Source organism: Balaenoptera ricei, chromosome 4, assembly GCF_028023285.1.
Source record: "Balaenoptera ricei isolate mBalRic1 chromosome 4, mBalRic1.hap2, whole genome shotgun sequence".
Taxonomy (NCBI): domain Eukaryota; kingdom Metazoa; phylum Chordata; class Mammalia; order Artiodactyla; family Balaenopteridae; genus Balaenoptera; species Balaenoptera ricei.
In genome coordinates, this window is record NC_082642.1 from 147,671,726 (window position 1) to 147,689,267 (window position 17,542).

Consider the following 17,542-nt stretch of genomic DNA (forward strand, 5'->3'; position numbering starts at 1 on the left):
ACTAGGAAGAGAACATCTTTAATTTTTTGACCGCAGAGGTAAAGCTCTGAAACTAGACTGTTTGATTCTGTTCACATACAGCATACTGAAATTTCCTTGCCCTCTAATAAGATCTCATATCCCCTCTCATAACTTTTGACTAGATGAACCTTCCCAGAAACTGGGAGTTTCTGAACAAATTCCCTTGTTTAGAATGTTGCCTTCCCAACACAGGGTTTCCTGATGCTGACACACCCTGCACTCCCACCAGTAAGCTGAATGACCAATAGGATGTGTCCAAATGTAACAGTTGCCCACAACTGTTAGAGATATTGACAGACCCCAGCCAAGATAACTGCCAGCATTAACCAACACTGTTGACCTGAAGCCATGGCTATTTCTCTCAAAAAGCATCCAGATAATGTAATAGGGAAGAACAATTCTGACTCCATATTGGATCTGTTTCTTTTACTTTAACCTTTGTATTCTATTGCTTTTGCTACAAGTTAAGAATGTTGCCTATAGCCTGAAATTTACAGGATAGCCCATTCTCAAGGCTCTGACCTTTAAAGGTATAACACTTTTCCATTCATATAGAGATTAAAAAGTTGCAGAACAGAGAATAACATTTGTCTTGTTGGAGATTTACAGGAACATCATGACCTGACCTATGTGGACAGATGCAAGAACAAAGGATTCTGACACCAAGAAGTCTGCAACAACCATATCCCCTCCCCTTTTAGTATAAAAGAAGTCTGAGTTCTAACTCAGTTAAAATGGTTCTTTGGGACACTAGTCCACCATCTTCTCAGTCTGCTGGCTTTCTGAATAAAGTGTCTATTCCTTGCCCCAACAACTAGTCTCTGGATTTATTGGCCTGTCATATGGTGAGCAGTATGAGCTTGGACTCTGTAACAATAATAAATGGCTTCGCTTACTTTTCCGGATGTACAGGTGTTTCAATGAATACCTCTGCTCAATAGGAATCATATTAAACTTAACAGTTGCTGGTCCCTGAATTGATGAAAAGCTCAAGTAGAAATCCCAAGGCCCTGCTCAAAAAGAGTTTTTGAAAATGAAACCTATTCTACACTTTGATTTGTCACCGTTAACAGTAAAGCAACATAAACAAACCTTATCTACTCAATAGGTTTCTAGACTGGACCTTGAAACCTACAGAAATTCCATTCTAGATCCAGAATTCTACTTTTCTGTTTGTTCTTATATTATGGTGAGAAGTACAATGTGCTGATATATTCATAGAGAGTCACCAAATTGCTGGTACAATCAATAAAATACTCTGAATTGCTGTGCAAACACAAAGTAAACAGTTGTACTATCACAAGTAAAAGTTTAGAAAGTAAATAGAAATAACTATACATATATCAATAAATTCAGTAAAAAGGAAAGCCATTTTCTTTTCAAGGCAAAATTAGAGCCAATGGTACTGCTTAACATAATGTTCACTAACAAAATGATATAGTAATGGTAGAAACACAGGCACATTTGAGTATGGGTTGTTAAAGGAAGGTTAAAGCTACATAAAGGATTGCAGTGATTAGAGAAGCCTTAAAGTCAGGATTTGTAGGATTACAAGAAACAACATTTTGGCAAGTGTCTGAATGTGATTTTCTTCCAAACTATCACTAACACTTCTTTGCTCTCATGCCCAATCCTGCCTCTTGTCAATAGTCAGTGAAAAATATTGCTGCTCCCTTCCCATGGAGTAGTGTTTAACCTCTGTGTCATGTTGCCCTGAGTGCTGGCTTCACCATTTTATTGACTGACAAAACAATGTTTAGATCAACCAGCCAGTCAGTTTACAGGAGAGGTCACTGCCATTTTATCACCTGGTCTTCTCACGCTGTACTGTTTTTTTTTTTTTTTCCTTTATTTGGGTTGTGTTATGGGTCATAAGTAGTGGCGAGAATCTTCTAACAAAGAAATAGAATTTTTTAAAAAAGATAGAGTATCACATGCACAGTATTTAAAAGAGAACACAAGTATATTAATAAATGTGCTATTCTAGAAGAAAAATCACAGGAATCCGTTCCCCATGATCTAACCTGGTAGTAAAATTTATCTTAAAAATTATTTCCAAGCCAGTACCTATGAAGAGAATCCTAAAAGATTTCACAGAGAGGAGAAAAAAGCATTCATACAAAGGACTAGAGATCAGAATGATATTAGATATCTCAAAAGCAAAATTGTAAGCCAGAAGAAAATGAAGCAATGTTTTTTTAGTAAGATGAAAAAGTATATATTTCTAGCTTAGAAAACCAGTCAATATATAAATTAACTGTCAGTGTAAAATAAACATACTTTTAGTTATGCAGGATCTCACAAAGCTTATGTAAAGACCCACTAGCTCAGGAAAGTTTTCTCCAGGATCCTATTGGACATAGTAAGGAATAAGGAATTTATTTTCATTGCAATGGCCTGACATTGGAGGATAACATGTATCCTGAATCGTAAAAATATTTAAGACCTTTGATTTAGTATCTTGGCCTCTACTTGGAGCCTAAAACAAGGGAATAATCAAAGATGGGAATAGTGATTATTAATGATGTTCATTAAAACACTATTTCAAGCAATGAGTGTTTGAAAACACCCTAAATGTGTAAAAGTGAGATTAAATAAATTAAATATGCTGTACTTATGTAGAGAAATATGATGCAGTAATTTTAAAATTATGTTTTCAAATAACGTTTAATTTTATGAGAGTTCAAAATAATCACACTACAAAAAGTATAAAAAATTACTTTCAGTCACTAAGGATGTGCTATTATTCACTCCTGATAAATAGGTAGTATTTATGATTTTTCTTACTTTATTTTCTCTACTGTTTGCAATGAACAATTACTCATAGAAAAAATATAATACTTTTTTATTTTTCTACAAAAGTAAGAGTCCTTTCTATGGAGCTCAATTTTTTTCCCTGTACTTCTAATAGAGAGAAAGTTCTAGTCATTTCTAAGCAAGGCTTTCTAATGTTTTTCTCTAGACTCTTCCTCATTTTCCTACATTCTTAATAAAATTCAGATGATAAAACAGAATGAGTATTCTAATATGGGTCTGGACAGAGCCATATGGTGGAAGGATTATCACCTCCTATGTGTCATACTTCTATTAACTCACATTTGCATCAGGTTCTTTTTTAATTATACATTACATTGCTGATTCATTCTTAGTGTATGACTTGTTCGGTTTCTGCAATATTTTCCTGAGCTAAGATTTCTCCATCCTTTCCCTGGCACTGATGTGCACTTGTTTGTCCCGTGCCAACCTTCATTCTTGCTGGTCCCTTTGTTTAGGTCACCTTTGAAATCTGCTCCTAAACCTTCAAGGTTTGGAAATACCACTCAAGTTAGCGACACTGGGAAAATGTGGTGAACATGTCAATTTCTATATCTAGATCAGTGTTTCTCAAGAGGTGATTCTGACACCATCTGCTTCACAATCATTTTGTGCTAGTTAAACAGGCAGATAAATGGGGTGTGCCCCAGACACTGAACCAGAATCTATGGAGGGAAAACCCCGAACTGTGTATCCTTTAACAGCTTGGCTAGAGTTTTTATCCATGCTCAGATTTGAAAATCATGAAATCCAGGTTATTGTAAAATAAATTTCACATATTTTATATATCCATCATGGTTGATAAGACATTTTCAGAAATTGCTTGGTTCTCTATCCCCACATTTCCTCTCTTTCAATTGCTAGACCAATCAACCCAGAGGTCCAGGCCTACCCCAAATTCTGGATGGATTCTGCTCTTAGCTTACTCCTAGCCAAAACAGATTCAAGAAGCTTAGCAAACCCCATATAGGAAATACCTAAAGAAGTCTGTTTCAAAAGGTTATATACTGTATAATTTCATTTATATGTCCTTGTCAAAAAGACAACATATGGTGATGGAGAACAGATCAATGGTTGTCAAGAATTAGGGGAGAGAGTATGACTAAAATATGGACAGCATGAGAGAGTTTTTTGGGTGATGGAACTTTTTTATATCCTGATTGTTCTGATAATTACACAGATATATGCATGTTTTAAAACATGTACCCGATTTTACTGTATGTTGATTTTTAAATGTTTTTAATCTGGCTTGGTAGAAAATTTTCCTAGACATATAAAATCCTCCATGCATTTTGGCGATCCAGATTATATCTTTGGATAAAGTGAAATTTTCCAGAGAGCTTTAAATCTACATTACATCATTTTTTACCTATACAAATGCATTTTTCTGGATTTTGCTTTTATGTTGCCACATAGGCTTACATTGAAAGAGATTATAAGAAATAGACATTAGAAACTCATTATAATGTTAATTATGGAAATGTTCTTAAAGTGATATTTAATAATAATAGTAACACTTTAAAAAAATTATTTAGCATTGACAGCTAATTCAATGTAAGACCATGAATGCACAAAGTTATGGACCCAGGGGGATGTGAATATTATTCAGGGAACTGTAATTTTGGTCAAGTTTGATCTAATGCAGTGAATCTTCTGCCATTTGTCTTATGTGTCCATTTTTATGTCAAGTTTGGTGGTTCAGGAATAAACCAGAATGTGAAATACAGCTTACTGCAACAAAATTCACCTTTCTTGACCTTTTATATTTAAAGGAATTTAAAATGTATTTCTCATCTTCCTTCATGCAGTCCACTGAGAATACTCAAGAGAATAACCTTTCTTTAGCTAGCTGTGTGAGGCAAATACCACTGTAACATCATTGGGATTTATTTTAATTCACATCTTTGTTCTTTTGTTTAACCATTAAATTCATACCACAGATTCAAGAAATTAGCCATATAAACAAAAATCAAACTGAAAACAGAATATGATGGACATATAAGGGATGTAAATTTTAAGATTGCACACTGTGTACAAATTTAAGATTGTACACTGTTTCTTCTAGTTGGCATTGTCAACACTGAGCCAGAATGAAGACAACAGGAAACCGGAAAATAATCTTAAAAAGCTAAAAACCTTTTATAGTGGCACTTAACACAATGGAGATTAGAGAGGTTAGGGCTAAATTTAATCCCCAGATTTATTATTCAAGAGTATAATATGAATAAGGGAATGAAAGAAGAATCCATGAACATTCACCACACGCTATCTACTTTTTTCTTAAATCAATATCCCTTTAATAGATAGAATGCTTAGAATAGCAAAGTATTACCCTCACTGCAAAATGCAGGAGGAAAATATATCCACAAAGAATGAATCAAGAGAACACAACGAAATTGAAAATCACGTTTATAGGCTAAGTATATTTATTAGAATAGGGAAATCAATGGAAAAAACTGAACTAGAATTTAGGGGGAAACATGAAAATCAAACATACTGGGAATTTAAAATCTTAAGGTACAGTAATCTACCAAGAAAAATTGAGACTTCAAATAAAGTTCAATCCACAAAGTTTATGTTCACTCTACTTTGCACAGTTTAACACATAAAAAAAGCTGTTAGTACAACATTGCTTCAAGTTTGGTTCCTGAGGACACATTGTACAGTTCTCGTGGTTAGAAGTTGATTAATAGAGGTCGAATGTCCAATATCTTCTGTAGTCAAGTGGCCGGGAGCTGCCATATCTACAAGGGGTAAGGGGAGAGGGGGTTGGTTTCAGGTTAAACCAACCTAACAGGATTCTTGCTGAAGGCAGTCCAGGGAGATCAGACTGGGAGGTGGTGGAAGATGAGGAACCAGATCAGGTATTGAAGGTGATCAGACATCGAGGTTGGTTGGGGGGGTGGGGAGTGGTGGTGGTAGAGGGGTTCTTGTTTAACTGAATTAGCAGGTTTCTTGCTAAAATTGGACAATGCAGAGACAAACACGGGAAACCAAAAGTCAGAGCCTAGTTGAGAAGAGGGTTCCGTGGAGGCTGATTAGAGTTTGATCAAGGAGGAAATCTTTGTCAGATGAGCAAGTCTCTTTCCCTTCCCTTTATTTCCTTCTTCACTGGCCTTCTACCTCTGGACTGTGCAATTTTGCGTAGATTACTCATCTCTTCCTTTAAGGCAGAACATCAAATCATTTTTGACATTTATGATGAATGGTACTGAAAAATACTCTATAATTGATATCTCTAAAATTCTAAGAGACACAGTTGAATGAATGACACTGAGAGAGCTGGGGGACGTGAAATTGCTGAATGATGTCATTGCTTCATCCTATCAGTAGATCCTAACCAAACGGTATCCGCAGCCCACTCCTCCATCTCAGGAAATTGTTTCTGGGCTCATAATCAACACATTCATAAATCTCTCTTGAGTGTCAAAAAAACAAACAAAGCAAATAGTGCTGTTTTCAGATTTGAACAAAAGATTTTCAAAGGATCTCATTGCCATGATTAAGGATTCTTTATTTTAATTTGAAAATAACATCTTGTCTTTTCATTCATGTGACATTTATCCAGGGCTTAATATGAGCCCAATGCTGTGCTTTATTTTGGGGACACAGTGGTGATCAAGATAGATAATAGCCCTTCATGGAGCACACAGATCTATAGAATGCAATTCGAGTCGACTCTGGTTAGTGGGAGGCAGATAGCAAGGCTTCAGCATCAAACACACCCAGATTACAAATCCAGTTCTGCCATTCTCCAGCTTTGAGACCATGAACACATCGTTGAACTTTCTGAATTCCAGTTTCCTCTTGTGTAAAATGAGGATAACAGAACCTTGAATAAAACCAAACTCATGGAGTTGTGAAGAAGAGTAGTGTACTACAAGCCCAGGAATGTATAAAATATTAGTTCTTTTACCTAATTATTTTTATCATTGAAATGACTGAAAAATTATATTAGAATATGCTCAAGGTGATGACCTCACCTAAAATCTCAAATAAACCCAGTTCAGAAGGATTTCAGTGTCATAAGAGAGCAATGGGATGAAAACATGCTTACCAAATATTTAGCTCCAAAGTTATTATGCTATTCTAGGATGTACACAAGGTTGGGTGGGTAGTTGGGTGGGCAGTTGTTTGGTTGTTTGGTTGGTTGGTTGGTTGGTTGGTTTTAAGAAAAATTTATTTACACATTTGCCACCGTAAAGCCATGGGTTGAACATATCCACTGGGCAGCAGCTATCACATTTGGGATGGCTCCTTTGGCTGAAGGAGAATTATGGGAAATCAAAAAGCAGAGCCATGTAAGTATGAAGCATTTCCAGTTTCAGCTTCACTTCCTGTGTCTGAAGTTTGGGGCAAAAGAGCAAGCAAAACCTTCTTTGGATAAGAAAAAGATTCACCTTGAATAATTTTATCAAATGCCAGTGTCATCCATTGATTCTTCAGTGTTTTATGTTTATGTTCATTTAGTATCTTCAGTAGGTGAAGAAGAACTCTGACTTGTAAGGTACTTGGTAATCTTCCTTAGGTATCCATTGTAGCTGAAAGCTTTTTTTTTTGAGTCTACAAGGCAAAGCCAGTGTGAATCTTTGAAAATGATGACTTTTTGCAACTGTGAGATTTCTCTGTGCTGGGAAGGGGCTTCTCTTGATCTCTTCATGATGAGAAACTGCTCATAAATCTAGTTAGAAATTGACCCTGCCTTCATATGATCTATGGGAATAGAGGTGAATCTTGTGGTCCTCTAAGAAGTAAAAACTTGAGGACAAAGATATAGAAGCGAAAGAGAAGAAAATGCAGACACAGGAAAAAATATGAGGGAGGGAGGGAAAATCATTTGGTCGTTTCTTATTTGCAAGAACAATGTAAATATGCTATAAAATTTCCTACCAGTACCAAGCTCGCTATGACTTTGCCATCTTCGCATTCTCCACTGTAGTAATTTTATGGCCAACAACTTTATTGGTTAGTGTAATCAAATATTCTAGTCACAAAAAGAGTCACACTTGGAGAACATTCCTCCATCAACTTGTGACAGAAGGCAGATATTCGATGCCTTCAAAATAGCCTTAAGAGAAAACTTGGGAAATGTTTAACAGGGTATCACTAATAGATTTACTATCAAAGTTAGTCTTGGAAAACTCTTTGGGGCTCTAAACCACTCCTGTGAACCACACAGGTAAATACAAATCAGCATTCATATATTCAGCTATGACTAATGAATCACTACTTCTGAGTAATCAAGGAATTGGGAAACCTAACAATTCGAGTAGAGGGTTTAGGTAAAAGGACAGAAATCCGGAATCCAGGTGGTAGACGTTCGTGAGAGACATGAGTACATAATTGATACATAGAACGTGAAAATGTGAAAAACAAATTTCTAAAGGAACTTGCAGCATTCGAAACCCCTCCTTTGTGGAGTCAAGTTGGTTATGGAAATAAGTCATTAGGAAAATAGTAAGCAGAGTAGAAATAACACTACACTCTGGATTCAAGCAAGGGTTATGCGGTATGATTCTAAGTGCAACAGTTAGTCACAGACTCATAATTCAAGAAAATACTCCAGAATATTCTCTAGCCATGCCTTTCTTCCAGGAAGAATTACTCTGAAACATCCTAAAATATAGGAGGAAAATATTTTTTTTCTCTCTCTCTTTTTCTCTCAAACGTTCTTCTGTAGATAAGATGTCTTTAAGTGGGCTTCCCTGGTGGTGCAGTGGTTGAGAATCTGCCTGCCAATGCAGGGGACACGGGTTCGAGCCCTGGTCCGGGAAGATCCCACATGCCACGGAGCAACTGGGCCTGTGAGCCACAACTACTGAGCCTGCGCGTCTGGAGCCTGTGCTCCGCAACAAGAGGCCGCGATAGTGAGAGGCCTGCACACCGCGATGAAGAGTGGGCCCCGCTTGCCGCAACTAGAGAAAGCCCTCGCACAGAAACAAAGACCCAACACAGCCAAAAATAAATATAAAAATAAATTTAAAAAAAAAAAGATGTCTTTAAGTATTTAAGTCACCTTTCTCAGCTACAGGCTTTATTCAGCATGGAAATCTTAAATATACGTAGATTAGTTTTTCAGGTAATTCGGAAAAGTAAGCAATTAATGGGAAATTCGGAAATAAAAATAACACTTTTCTTCATGTGTGACCTTCTGCGATGAATCCAACTTATCTGACCCTCTAATTCCTGAAAAAAAAAACCCTTTTCTTATGCTATTCTAACCTGCATGTTTGGTTAAGTTACAGTTCTCAGCATGCATCAACCTACGGCTGCTAGAAAGTTTCAAACTGGACATTTTACTGGTTATAACGATAGTCTACTGAAAAAGAATCTACTAAGTCAATTCTTAAACAAGATGTCTTTTGAATTTTTTTTAAACAGATATTTGTTGGATGAAATACGGTTCAGAAAATACTGTTTTCTAAAATGATCTCTCCAAATAGCCTTTACATTTATAACTAAGGCGAAAAATACGCAACATGCCACATGCAGACACTCAATAGAAGAGCAGAGTTTAGCCAAATCCTGCTGCCACCAAGAATATTTGTACTCTACCTAAAATGTTTTCAACAAGAGGATTGAGACATTATTGACTTGGCTTATAAAAAGAATACTACTCTCCTCTCTAAAAGAACACAGAGAAAGGCTGATATATCTTCAGGTCTATGAAAAGGGGCTCTTTTAAGAGTAAAATTCACTACCTGGTTTTGATTCTACAAAGATTAAGAAGCTTTCCATCGTTGTTTCTAAACTGGTGCTTCTAAGCTGTAAAGTAGATACCGTAGGTGGTTTGAGATAAGGGATTTATCCTTCCCCTAAAAGACTCTCAGACTCCTAAAATACATCTATAGCTATTCTAGGTGCCCCAGAATCCTTAAATAGGGGACATAACATTTTATTCTACAATCCTTAGTCCCTGGGAGAGGGAACATAGTGGGTTTCTTTTGCACTAATATAGAAATAAGTGAAATAGGCCATCAATGTTCTGTTCTCTTGAAGAGGAGCAGGAGTGGTGAGATGGTACACCAAGCAATGAATGGTGTACCATTGGCACCAGAATTGGAGGTGGATGTCACAGAGTTAAAGGAAGGTTAAGATAGGATTTTTTAAATCATAAGCAAACCCCTCTTGCCTGCTTATCACAAAAGATCGAGGATTATTTGCTTTCTCACTGCTTCTAACACGCACATGAGAAAAATAAATCCACTTCCCTCCCCACTCAATGTACCAAAAAATATGCACCCACCAAAAAAGGAAACTCCACTCAGGTGAGAATATTATGATGGTTGAGACAAGTTTTTTGAGAATTTGACAGACACATCCACAACTTGATGATGACAAACGTCATGAGCATGGTGAAAAATTCAAAAGTAATACATGTTTGGGTGTCAAGTTTCTGCAAATGTCCCCACAAACATCATCCAGGGAAGGCGGCTGGAGGCATCAAGTGATTTTTCATTTTCTTCCCTTGAGACTCTGGTGCTAGGTCTGAAAAGCAGCGACTAGGAGGTTGATGAGCACATGAGGACCTGGAATTATGCCTCTCAGCCTTGGGAGAGAAGATTCCATGCCTCGGATATTTCAGCAAATCAATAGAGAGCAAATGGCCAGAATCTTCTGTAGTCGAAAACCCCACAGCCATTGTAGCCATAGCCAAAACCATAGCCCACTGGGGAGTGGGTGCTGACGTAGCCACACCATCACTATACCCCAGGGGGTAGCTGTAGCTGCCCCAGTAGCATCCTGGGAAGACAGTCAGTGCTGGAGAAGTTGTTATAGCACATGGTGTCTGGAGTTGGGGGCTTAGATAGCAGTGGAATGCGTTTCCTCAGTGTGATGGATTCCCTACTCTCCATCCTCCTTTATATACCCTGGCTATGGGGTGTGGCGGAAAACACAAGGCGTCATTTTCATTGACACCAGTTTGCTTCACGAATAGCTCATTCGTTTGTTTTGCTTGCTTAAGACATCTTTACACTTGCTTAAGAAATTTCTCATGTGATAGAACACAGGGACAGGATTCCTTCAAATAAATTGTGTCCCTTCATTAAAATACGCGTTGCAGAGACTTCAAAGCACTGGGTCTTGTAGGTCCTAGATACAAGCCTCTGTGAGCAGGCGTTACAATACCAAGAAATTTTCTGACGTTGTTAACTGTTATTCAGTCCTCTTGCTCTTTGAACGTCCATACCACACAGTTGGAATTCAAAAAATACGTGTTGAATAAATTAATAAATGAAATAACAAATACATAGTAAGACAGCCTCAAAATGGAGATATTTCTTAGTATTCACCTGATTAAAGAATTTTTTTGCAGTATGCAAGATGAATGCCAAAGAGTTCATTGGAAAGACTCCTTTTTTCCCCTCTATCTATAGCTACCCTGTTTACAAAACTGGATATAATTTTAATTTTAATTATAGTACCTGCCTGAACTATATTTAACATCACATTTCTAAACCACTGCCTGAACTAATAATCTTGTAATTATAAAAAAAAAAAAACGGAGCTTGTGGATTGATCCTAGAAATAAATTGCCAAATATCATCTGTTGGTCTACTATGCTTTTCAAAGTAAATGTTGAAAATAATAACAGGATAAAAACAGAAATATTAATGGGAAATTTTACCTTAAAATGTACACTATTTTCTTCCATTAGATCTAATAAAACCAGATTATCTAACAAATGTGATGATCTTGTAAAGAGCCAGGTGACAATATTAAATCAAAGTTATTTCACTTTTAGAATGATCATGCACCCCAGGATTGGGAAAGAAAATCATTCTTCTCTCTAAATGGAAACTTAGTCCTCAAATATGAATTAAAGGAGGAATAAGATTGATCAAACCCTTCTTGGGTCATGCAAGACTTAAAAAATTATTCTCAGATACCTGCATTGATATTCCTCGGAATGGCACTTAAGAGAAAATTTACAGAAAATACAGCAAAAGAGGACATATGGCACGGAAATAAAAAGGCACAGAACTGCAAGGAATCATTCTTAGAAAGGCACAGAACAGATACATATTACATACTAGCCCCCAAAATTTTACTTTAGATCTCAGACGTAAATTTCCTTCCTGTTGCTAGCAGCTAAGACCTAAATTTCTGGAGGCATATAGAGGTCACAGGCTGACTCCAAGGACAAGGTGGGACACTTGGAAAAATGCAAAACTGTGACAGTGTTTCAACCACTAATTGGTTAATTATAACAGAGGTACTTTTGAAAATACACCGTGCTCTTGCACCATCCTTGAACACGAACAAAGCTGTATGACCACCTAGGGTGATTCAGCATTTAAAATTCAAACACTTCATGTGACTTATAGCTAAATAAGGCCAGGGAATTACAATTAGCTTACTCACAAAATATAAAGGCATTCAACAGCAGATCCTTCTCTAAAAATCATAGAATAATTTATGTCTTATTTCTGCCGTCATCACATTGCCCTGCTCCATAAAGAAAAAAACTGGTAATATTTGGAAAAAAAGAAAAATTGAACAAAAATATCATTGTACAATGGAAAGAAAAAAAGATTGAGTTAATGTTAAAATTCAGTTATGATGCTCTGTTTAAATAAGGTCCCCTCTCACTTGCCTACCCAGTCTGACAATATGCTAGCTTTGCCTTGCAGGGCACAATACCCAACTCTGTATCTGAGTAGTAATGGTGAATAAAAATTAAAATATGTTGTCTTTTTAAAAACTTGAGCCGTATTTACAAAGAGCATTCAGAATTTTCTCTAGAAATTCTGCAGAAAATCATAACACAAGAAAATTTTAGGGAAATACATGCTTTATCAAGTTATTTAAAAACAAAATCGGTAGCTAGCTTAACCTTACATTGGGTCTATGAAAGCTTTATTATAATATAGGTTTATCTAGGGATGATCCAGGTTTTGTAGAGCCTGAAGTTTATGCAATGTTGAGAAGCCTCTTAATGAAAAACAGTAAACATAAAAATATAAAATTCAGTACAAAAATAAACATTTGTTAAATTGATAAATCAAATTTAAACACTAATAAAAGTCACAAATATTATAAAATTTTGAAAAAATGTTTTTACTACATAACTGCCTGACACGTTTCTATAATATTTTTTCCATAGACGAGCTTTGGGCTCTACCATTTCAAATTTTTTCTTCCACTACTCATTCTACACTGGATGCCATGGGCTAATACATACTGAGATGTGACTTCTGGTCCTGCACATTCATGTCACAAATTCTGGGTGAATTGGAAGAGTAGATGGGAGAGGATTCCTGGAAGCCATCACCATACATGGATGGCTAGAGATAGCCTAATTAGACACAGAAATAACTGAAAACCACATAAATCTATCTCCCATATCCAAATTCAACTTCTCCTTAGCTAGATCACAGAAAGGTCCGTGGTCTCTCTAATGCCTTCCAACTTGAGGGGAAGTGTGAGTGTAGGGAACCCCAGGTGGAAAGCAGCAGCGGGCTAAACCAATTGCAGTTAAAATGTCTTACTTTTGTGAGTTTCTCAAAAACTAGGGTCATTTGACATGGAGGTTTGAAAAACAGAAAAATATTATATTCTCATATATGAGATGACATGGTATTGAACAAATCATTGCTGGGTATTTATTGGTTTAGATAAAGTTCATGACCCTTTATCTTTTAATAACAATGTTAAGATGTTATTTAATAAATAATCGGATTTCTTCTTTCACATTTCTTTGATTTAAAATAAAATGTGACATGAATAAAGATAGGGAAAAACCTTGCTCTTTGATTTTCTACAAAGGAGCAAGAATGTATTGTGTACAGATCATAGAAATAGAGTCAATTCCAGTGTGCACAATAAAACAGTTCTCGTCTTATCAGTTTCAGATATAAAGTTTCCAGCTTCAAGATATTATAATTCATTTAAAATGAGAGAAAAATTACAAGGGAATGTTTTAAATGAATTTTAGAGTATACATCAGTGTTACTCTATAATATAAAAATTATATTTCATTCTTTTCATTTATTCCTACAAATATTTACTGAGCATCTCCTATATTCCAGGCATGTTGTTAGGTGCTAGAAATCTAAAGACAAATTAGAAATGGTAATTAAATGGAAAATGATAAATAAATGAACATGCAATGTTATATGTTCTACTCTGGAAGTCCACACTGCCCTCTTGTAGACTTCAGGGGGTGAAACAGAGAGTGGACAATTCTACGTGATGTAAGGGGTAATGTCCATGGAAAGCTTCATTATGAAAGGGATAGATATTTGAACTGGGTCTTGAAAATGGACATCAGTTAGGAAGATAGTGGATTTAGAGGATATTCTAGAAAGAAGTGTTTGAAGCAAAGTCTTAACGGTGTTAAATAGTACAATGCCTTCCAAGAGACATTGACCATTCAGTGGGGCCGTAGCCTTGCATGTGACAGAAGAATTAATGGAAGTTGGAGCTGGAGAGACAGTCAGGGGACATATGAGACTGTGTGTTTTGCAGAGGAAAAGGGAGTCACTCGTACACTAAGCTAGGGTTGGCATAATCAGTTCTGCATTTTAGAGAGATCACTACTCTGACAGTGTGGAAGATGAATTAGAATTGGGAAACCCTGGAGGTATGAAGACCAGGTTTAAAATTGTATCCTTTAGGCATTTTTTTGGCTACAAGTAACCAAAAACACAAGAAAAACAAAAAACAAAACCAGCTGAAAGTTGCTAAATGAAAAGAGTTTATTTTTCACAAATAATGGAAAATGAGAGCGTAAGCAATTCCAGGTTGCTCCAGGGCTTGACAACATCAGGGTTCAGAGGTGTGATTCTCTGTCTTCTCATGGCTGCAAAATCACTGCAGCAGGTCAATGCTTCAGATTCGTTCACATCAACATCTAAAAATAGAGGAGTTAAAAAACAAAAAAGGACTTCTCTCAAAGCTCCTTTTCATTGTGCAATGAGCAGGAATTCATTTCCTATTTGTCTTCCAATGGATTCCTTCTATGTCCCATTGTCCAGAATTGAATCATATCCCAGGGTCGAATGACAAGGGAAGCTAGAAAAGTTGTATTGGGCACTTTCTGCCCGGATCATGTGAAGCAGGCTCTGGCAACCTAGAAGAAGGAGGAAAAATAGTCACTGGATTGATAATCAGTTACACAAAAGCTACTTCACTAACTAGGTGGCAGTATTAGCAAGGGGATGAAATTAAGAATTGTTAGGGAGGTAGATTTAACAAGTGGGTTAACAACCATCTATCAGGATCATATCCCTACCAGGAATTCTGATGCAAGACATCCGTGGAAGACACTGGGAGAAGGAATACCAAAGGGCAGTGCTTCTCAATCATTCTCCCATTACGGCATCAAAGTACATCATTACACATCTTTAGGGTACAGTGGGATAATCTGACAAGACTCACTGGGAAGAGATAGCCATCCTGGGAGCTCTGGCACCCCAGGTCCTGTCCAGATCAGCTGGAGGACTAAGAGCCGCAACACTCTGGCACACCTGTAATTCAGTGCTGAGGTCCTCCCATTGGAAGGCTCTGTAAGGTATTTGGGACAATTAGAGATAATACAATAGCCAGTAGAGACAACATCTAATCATTGCTGCAAGAAGAAAATAAAGAAAATTTTCATGCTTCCAGAATGTAAAGTTACCCCAAGGAGGTTGCTTGCTTAGACCCTTGATTTAAAATCCTCCTAACGCCTTTGGGTTACTATTATCTGGTAATCAGACACTGAGACCCTCAAAATATGACTTCCTTTCAGGCAATTTACTAACTTGCATACAAAATTTAATTATTGTTGTCTAGGGCCTCATATTCAGAAATTGCATCTGGTTTTTGATATGAAATTAAGATTTACACCCAGCAGTGAGGTGATACCATCTGAATAATAAGAATCTCGGCACCTAGGAGTCACCCTTGACACCCCCCTCCCCTGCATTTGCAAATCCAGTCTGTCACAAAGTGCTGTCACTTTTACCTTCTAACACTCTCTTGGATCCATTAATTTCTATCAATGTCCACTTCATTACTCTATTTCTTATTGTTTCCTAATGCTACAAATTACCACAAACTTGGTGACTAAAAAAGACACAAATTTATTATCACAAATTCCAAGAGCCAGAAGTCTGAAATTAAGGTGTCGGCATAGCCAGTTCCTTCTGAAAGCTCTGAGGGGAGAATCTGTTTTCTGGCCTTTTTCAGCTTCTATAGGTGGCCTGCATTCTTTGGCCTGTGACCACTTCCTTTCATCACTCCAATCTCTCACTTCTATCATCCCATCTCCTACTACTGACTCTGACCCTCCTGCCACCCTCTTATAAGGACCCTTGTGATTACATTGGGCCCACCTGGATAATCCAAAATAATCTCCCCATATGAAGATCTTTAACTTAATCACTTCTGCCAAGCCCCATTTACCATGTAAGGTAACATTTTCATGGGTTGCAGAAATTCAGAGTGGACAACTCTGGGGGCAGCTTATTCAGCCTGGCACACTACCTACTTCAAGCTACCAGCTTATGTACCTACACTGCTATGGTGACTGCAAAACTAATCAAGTTGACAGTTTCCCTCCTTACACACTGCTTCCCATTGCCAAAGTGTTTACAAAATGTAGATCTGGTTACAATACAAACACACACACACACAAACAAACATTAAAAATATTTCAGGACTTCCCTGGTAGTGCTGTGGTTAAGAATCCACCTGCCAATGCAGGGAACAAGGGTTCAACCCCTGGTCTAGGAAGATCCCATATGCTGTGGAGCAACCAAGCCTGCGAGCCACAACTACTGAGCTCGCACACCACAACTACAGAAGCCCATGTTCCCTAGAGCCTGTATGCCGCAACTACTGAGCCCATGTGCTGCAACTACTGAAGCCCCCATGCTCTAGGGCCTGTGTGCCACAATACTGAGCCCGAGTGCCGCAACTACTGAAGCTCACGTGCCTGGAGCCCGTGTTCTGCAATGAGAAGCCACCACAATGAGAAGCCCACACACCACAACAAAGAGTAGCCCCCACTCTCAGCAAATCGAGAAAAGCCTGCGCACAGCAACAAAGACCCAACACAGCCAAAAAATAATAATAATTTTTAAAAAATGCAGTAGCATCCCATTGCTTTTTAGATTTTTTTTTTAATCTTCAATCTGACCTAAAAGCCCTCAACTGACTCTGATTAGACATCATTGACTATCTTAGATCTTCAAATATATCATATGTCTTGCCACTTTCTGTTTGTTCTACATGGAATTATCTTCCCTCCTCTGTCCTCCTCAGCTCCCATCAACCTTCAGATATTAGTTCAATCACTTCCCTTGGGAGGCCTTTCTGTGGTCCCTGAGTAGCCAAAGTCCACCTACACTATCATAGTGGCCACCATCTCCCTCCTACTTGTAGTCCTTTAACCTTTATTTGTGTGATTAATACCTGCCTCAGCAACATGCTTGTTTCAAGGAGAGCAAAAATGACGTCTTTAATCAGCCCTGATTCCTCAGTGCCTAGATCACTACTGGGCATGATGTAGGTTTTCAATGAATATCAGTTGAATAAATGAGTGAATGAATGAATATTCCAAGTTAAATTTGGTCACTCACTTGCTGTAAGAATTTATGCAAATCACTTGCCTGGGTCCCAAGTCTTTCGACTGTAACAGGAGGTAAGTTGACAACCTGGGACTCACCACCTTAGCCATTGAATGATCCTAACATCAAAATTACTGATAAGCTAAGAT

General features: G+C 37.4%; 1 protein-coding gene across 1 annotated transcript; it reads right to left on the bottom strand.

Annotated features, from left to right (window-relative positions):
* Positions 1 to 10,424: 10,424 nt before the first annotated feature.
* Positions 10,425 to 17,328, bottom strand: LOC132364451 (keratin-associated protein 8-1). Its single transcript, XM_059920016.1, is given in 3 exon segments — positions 10,425 to 10,537; positions 10,540 to 10,624; positions 17,239 to 17,328. Coding segments are annotated over 3 exon segments (288 nt in total).
* Between the last annotated feature and the right edge of the window lie 214 nt (positions 17,329 to 17,542).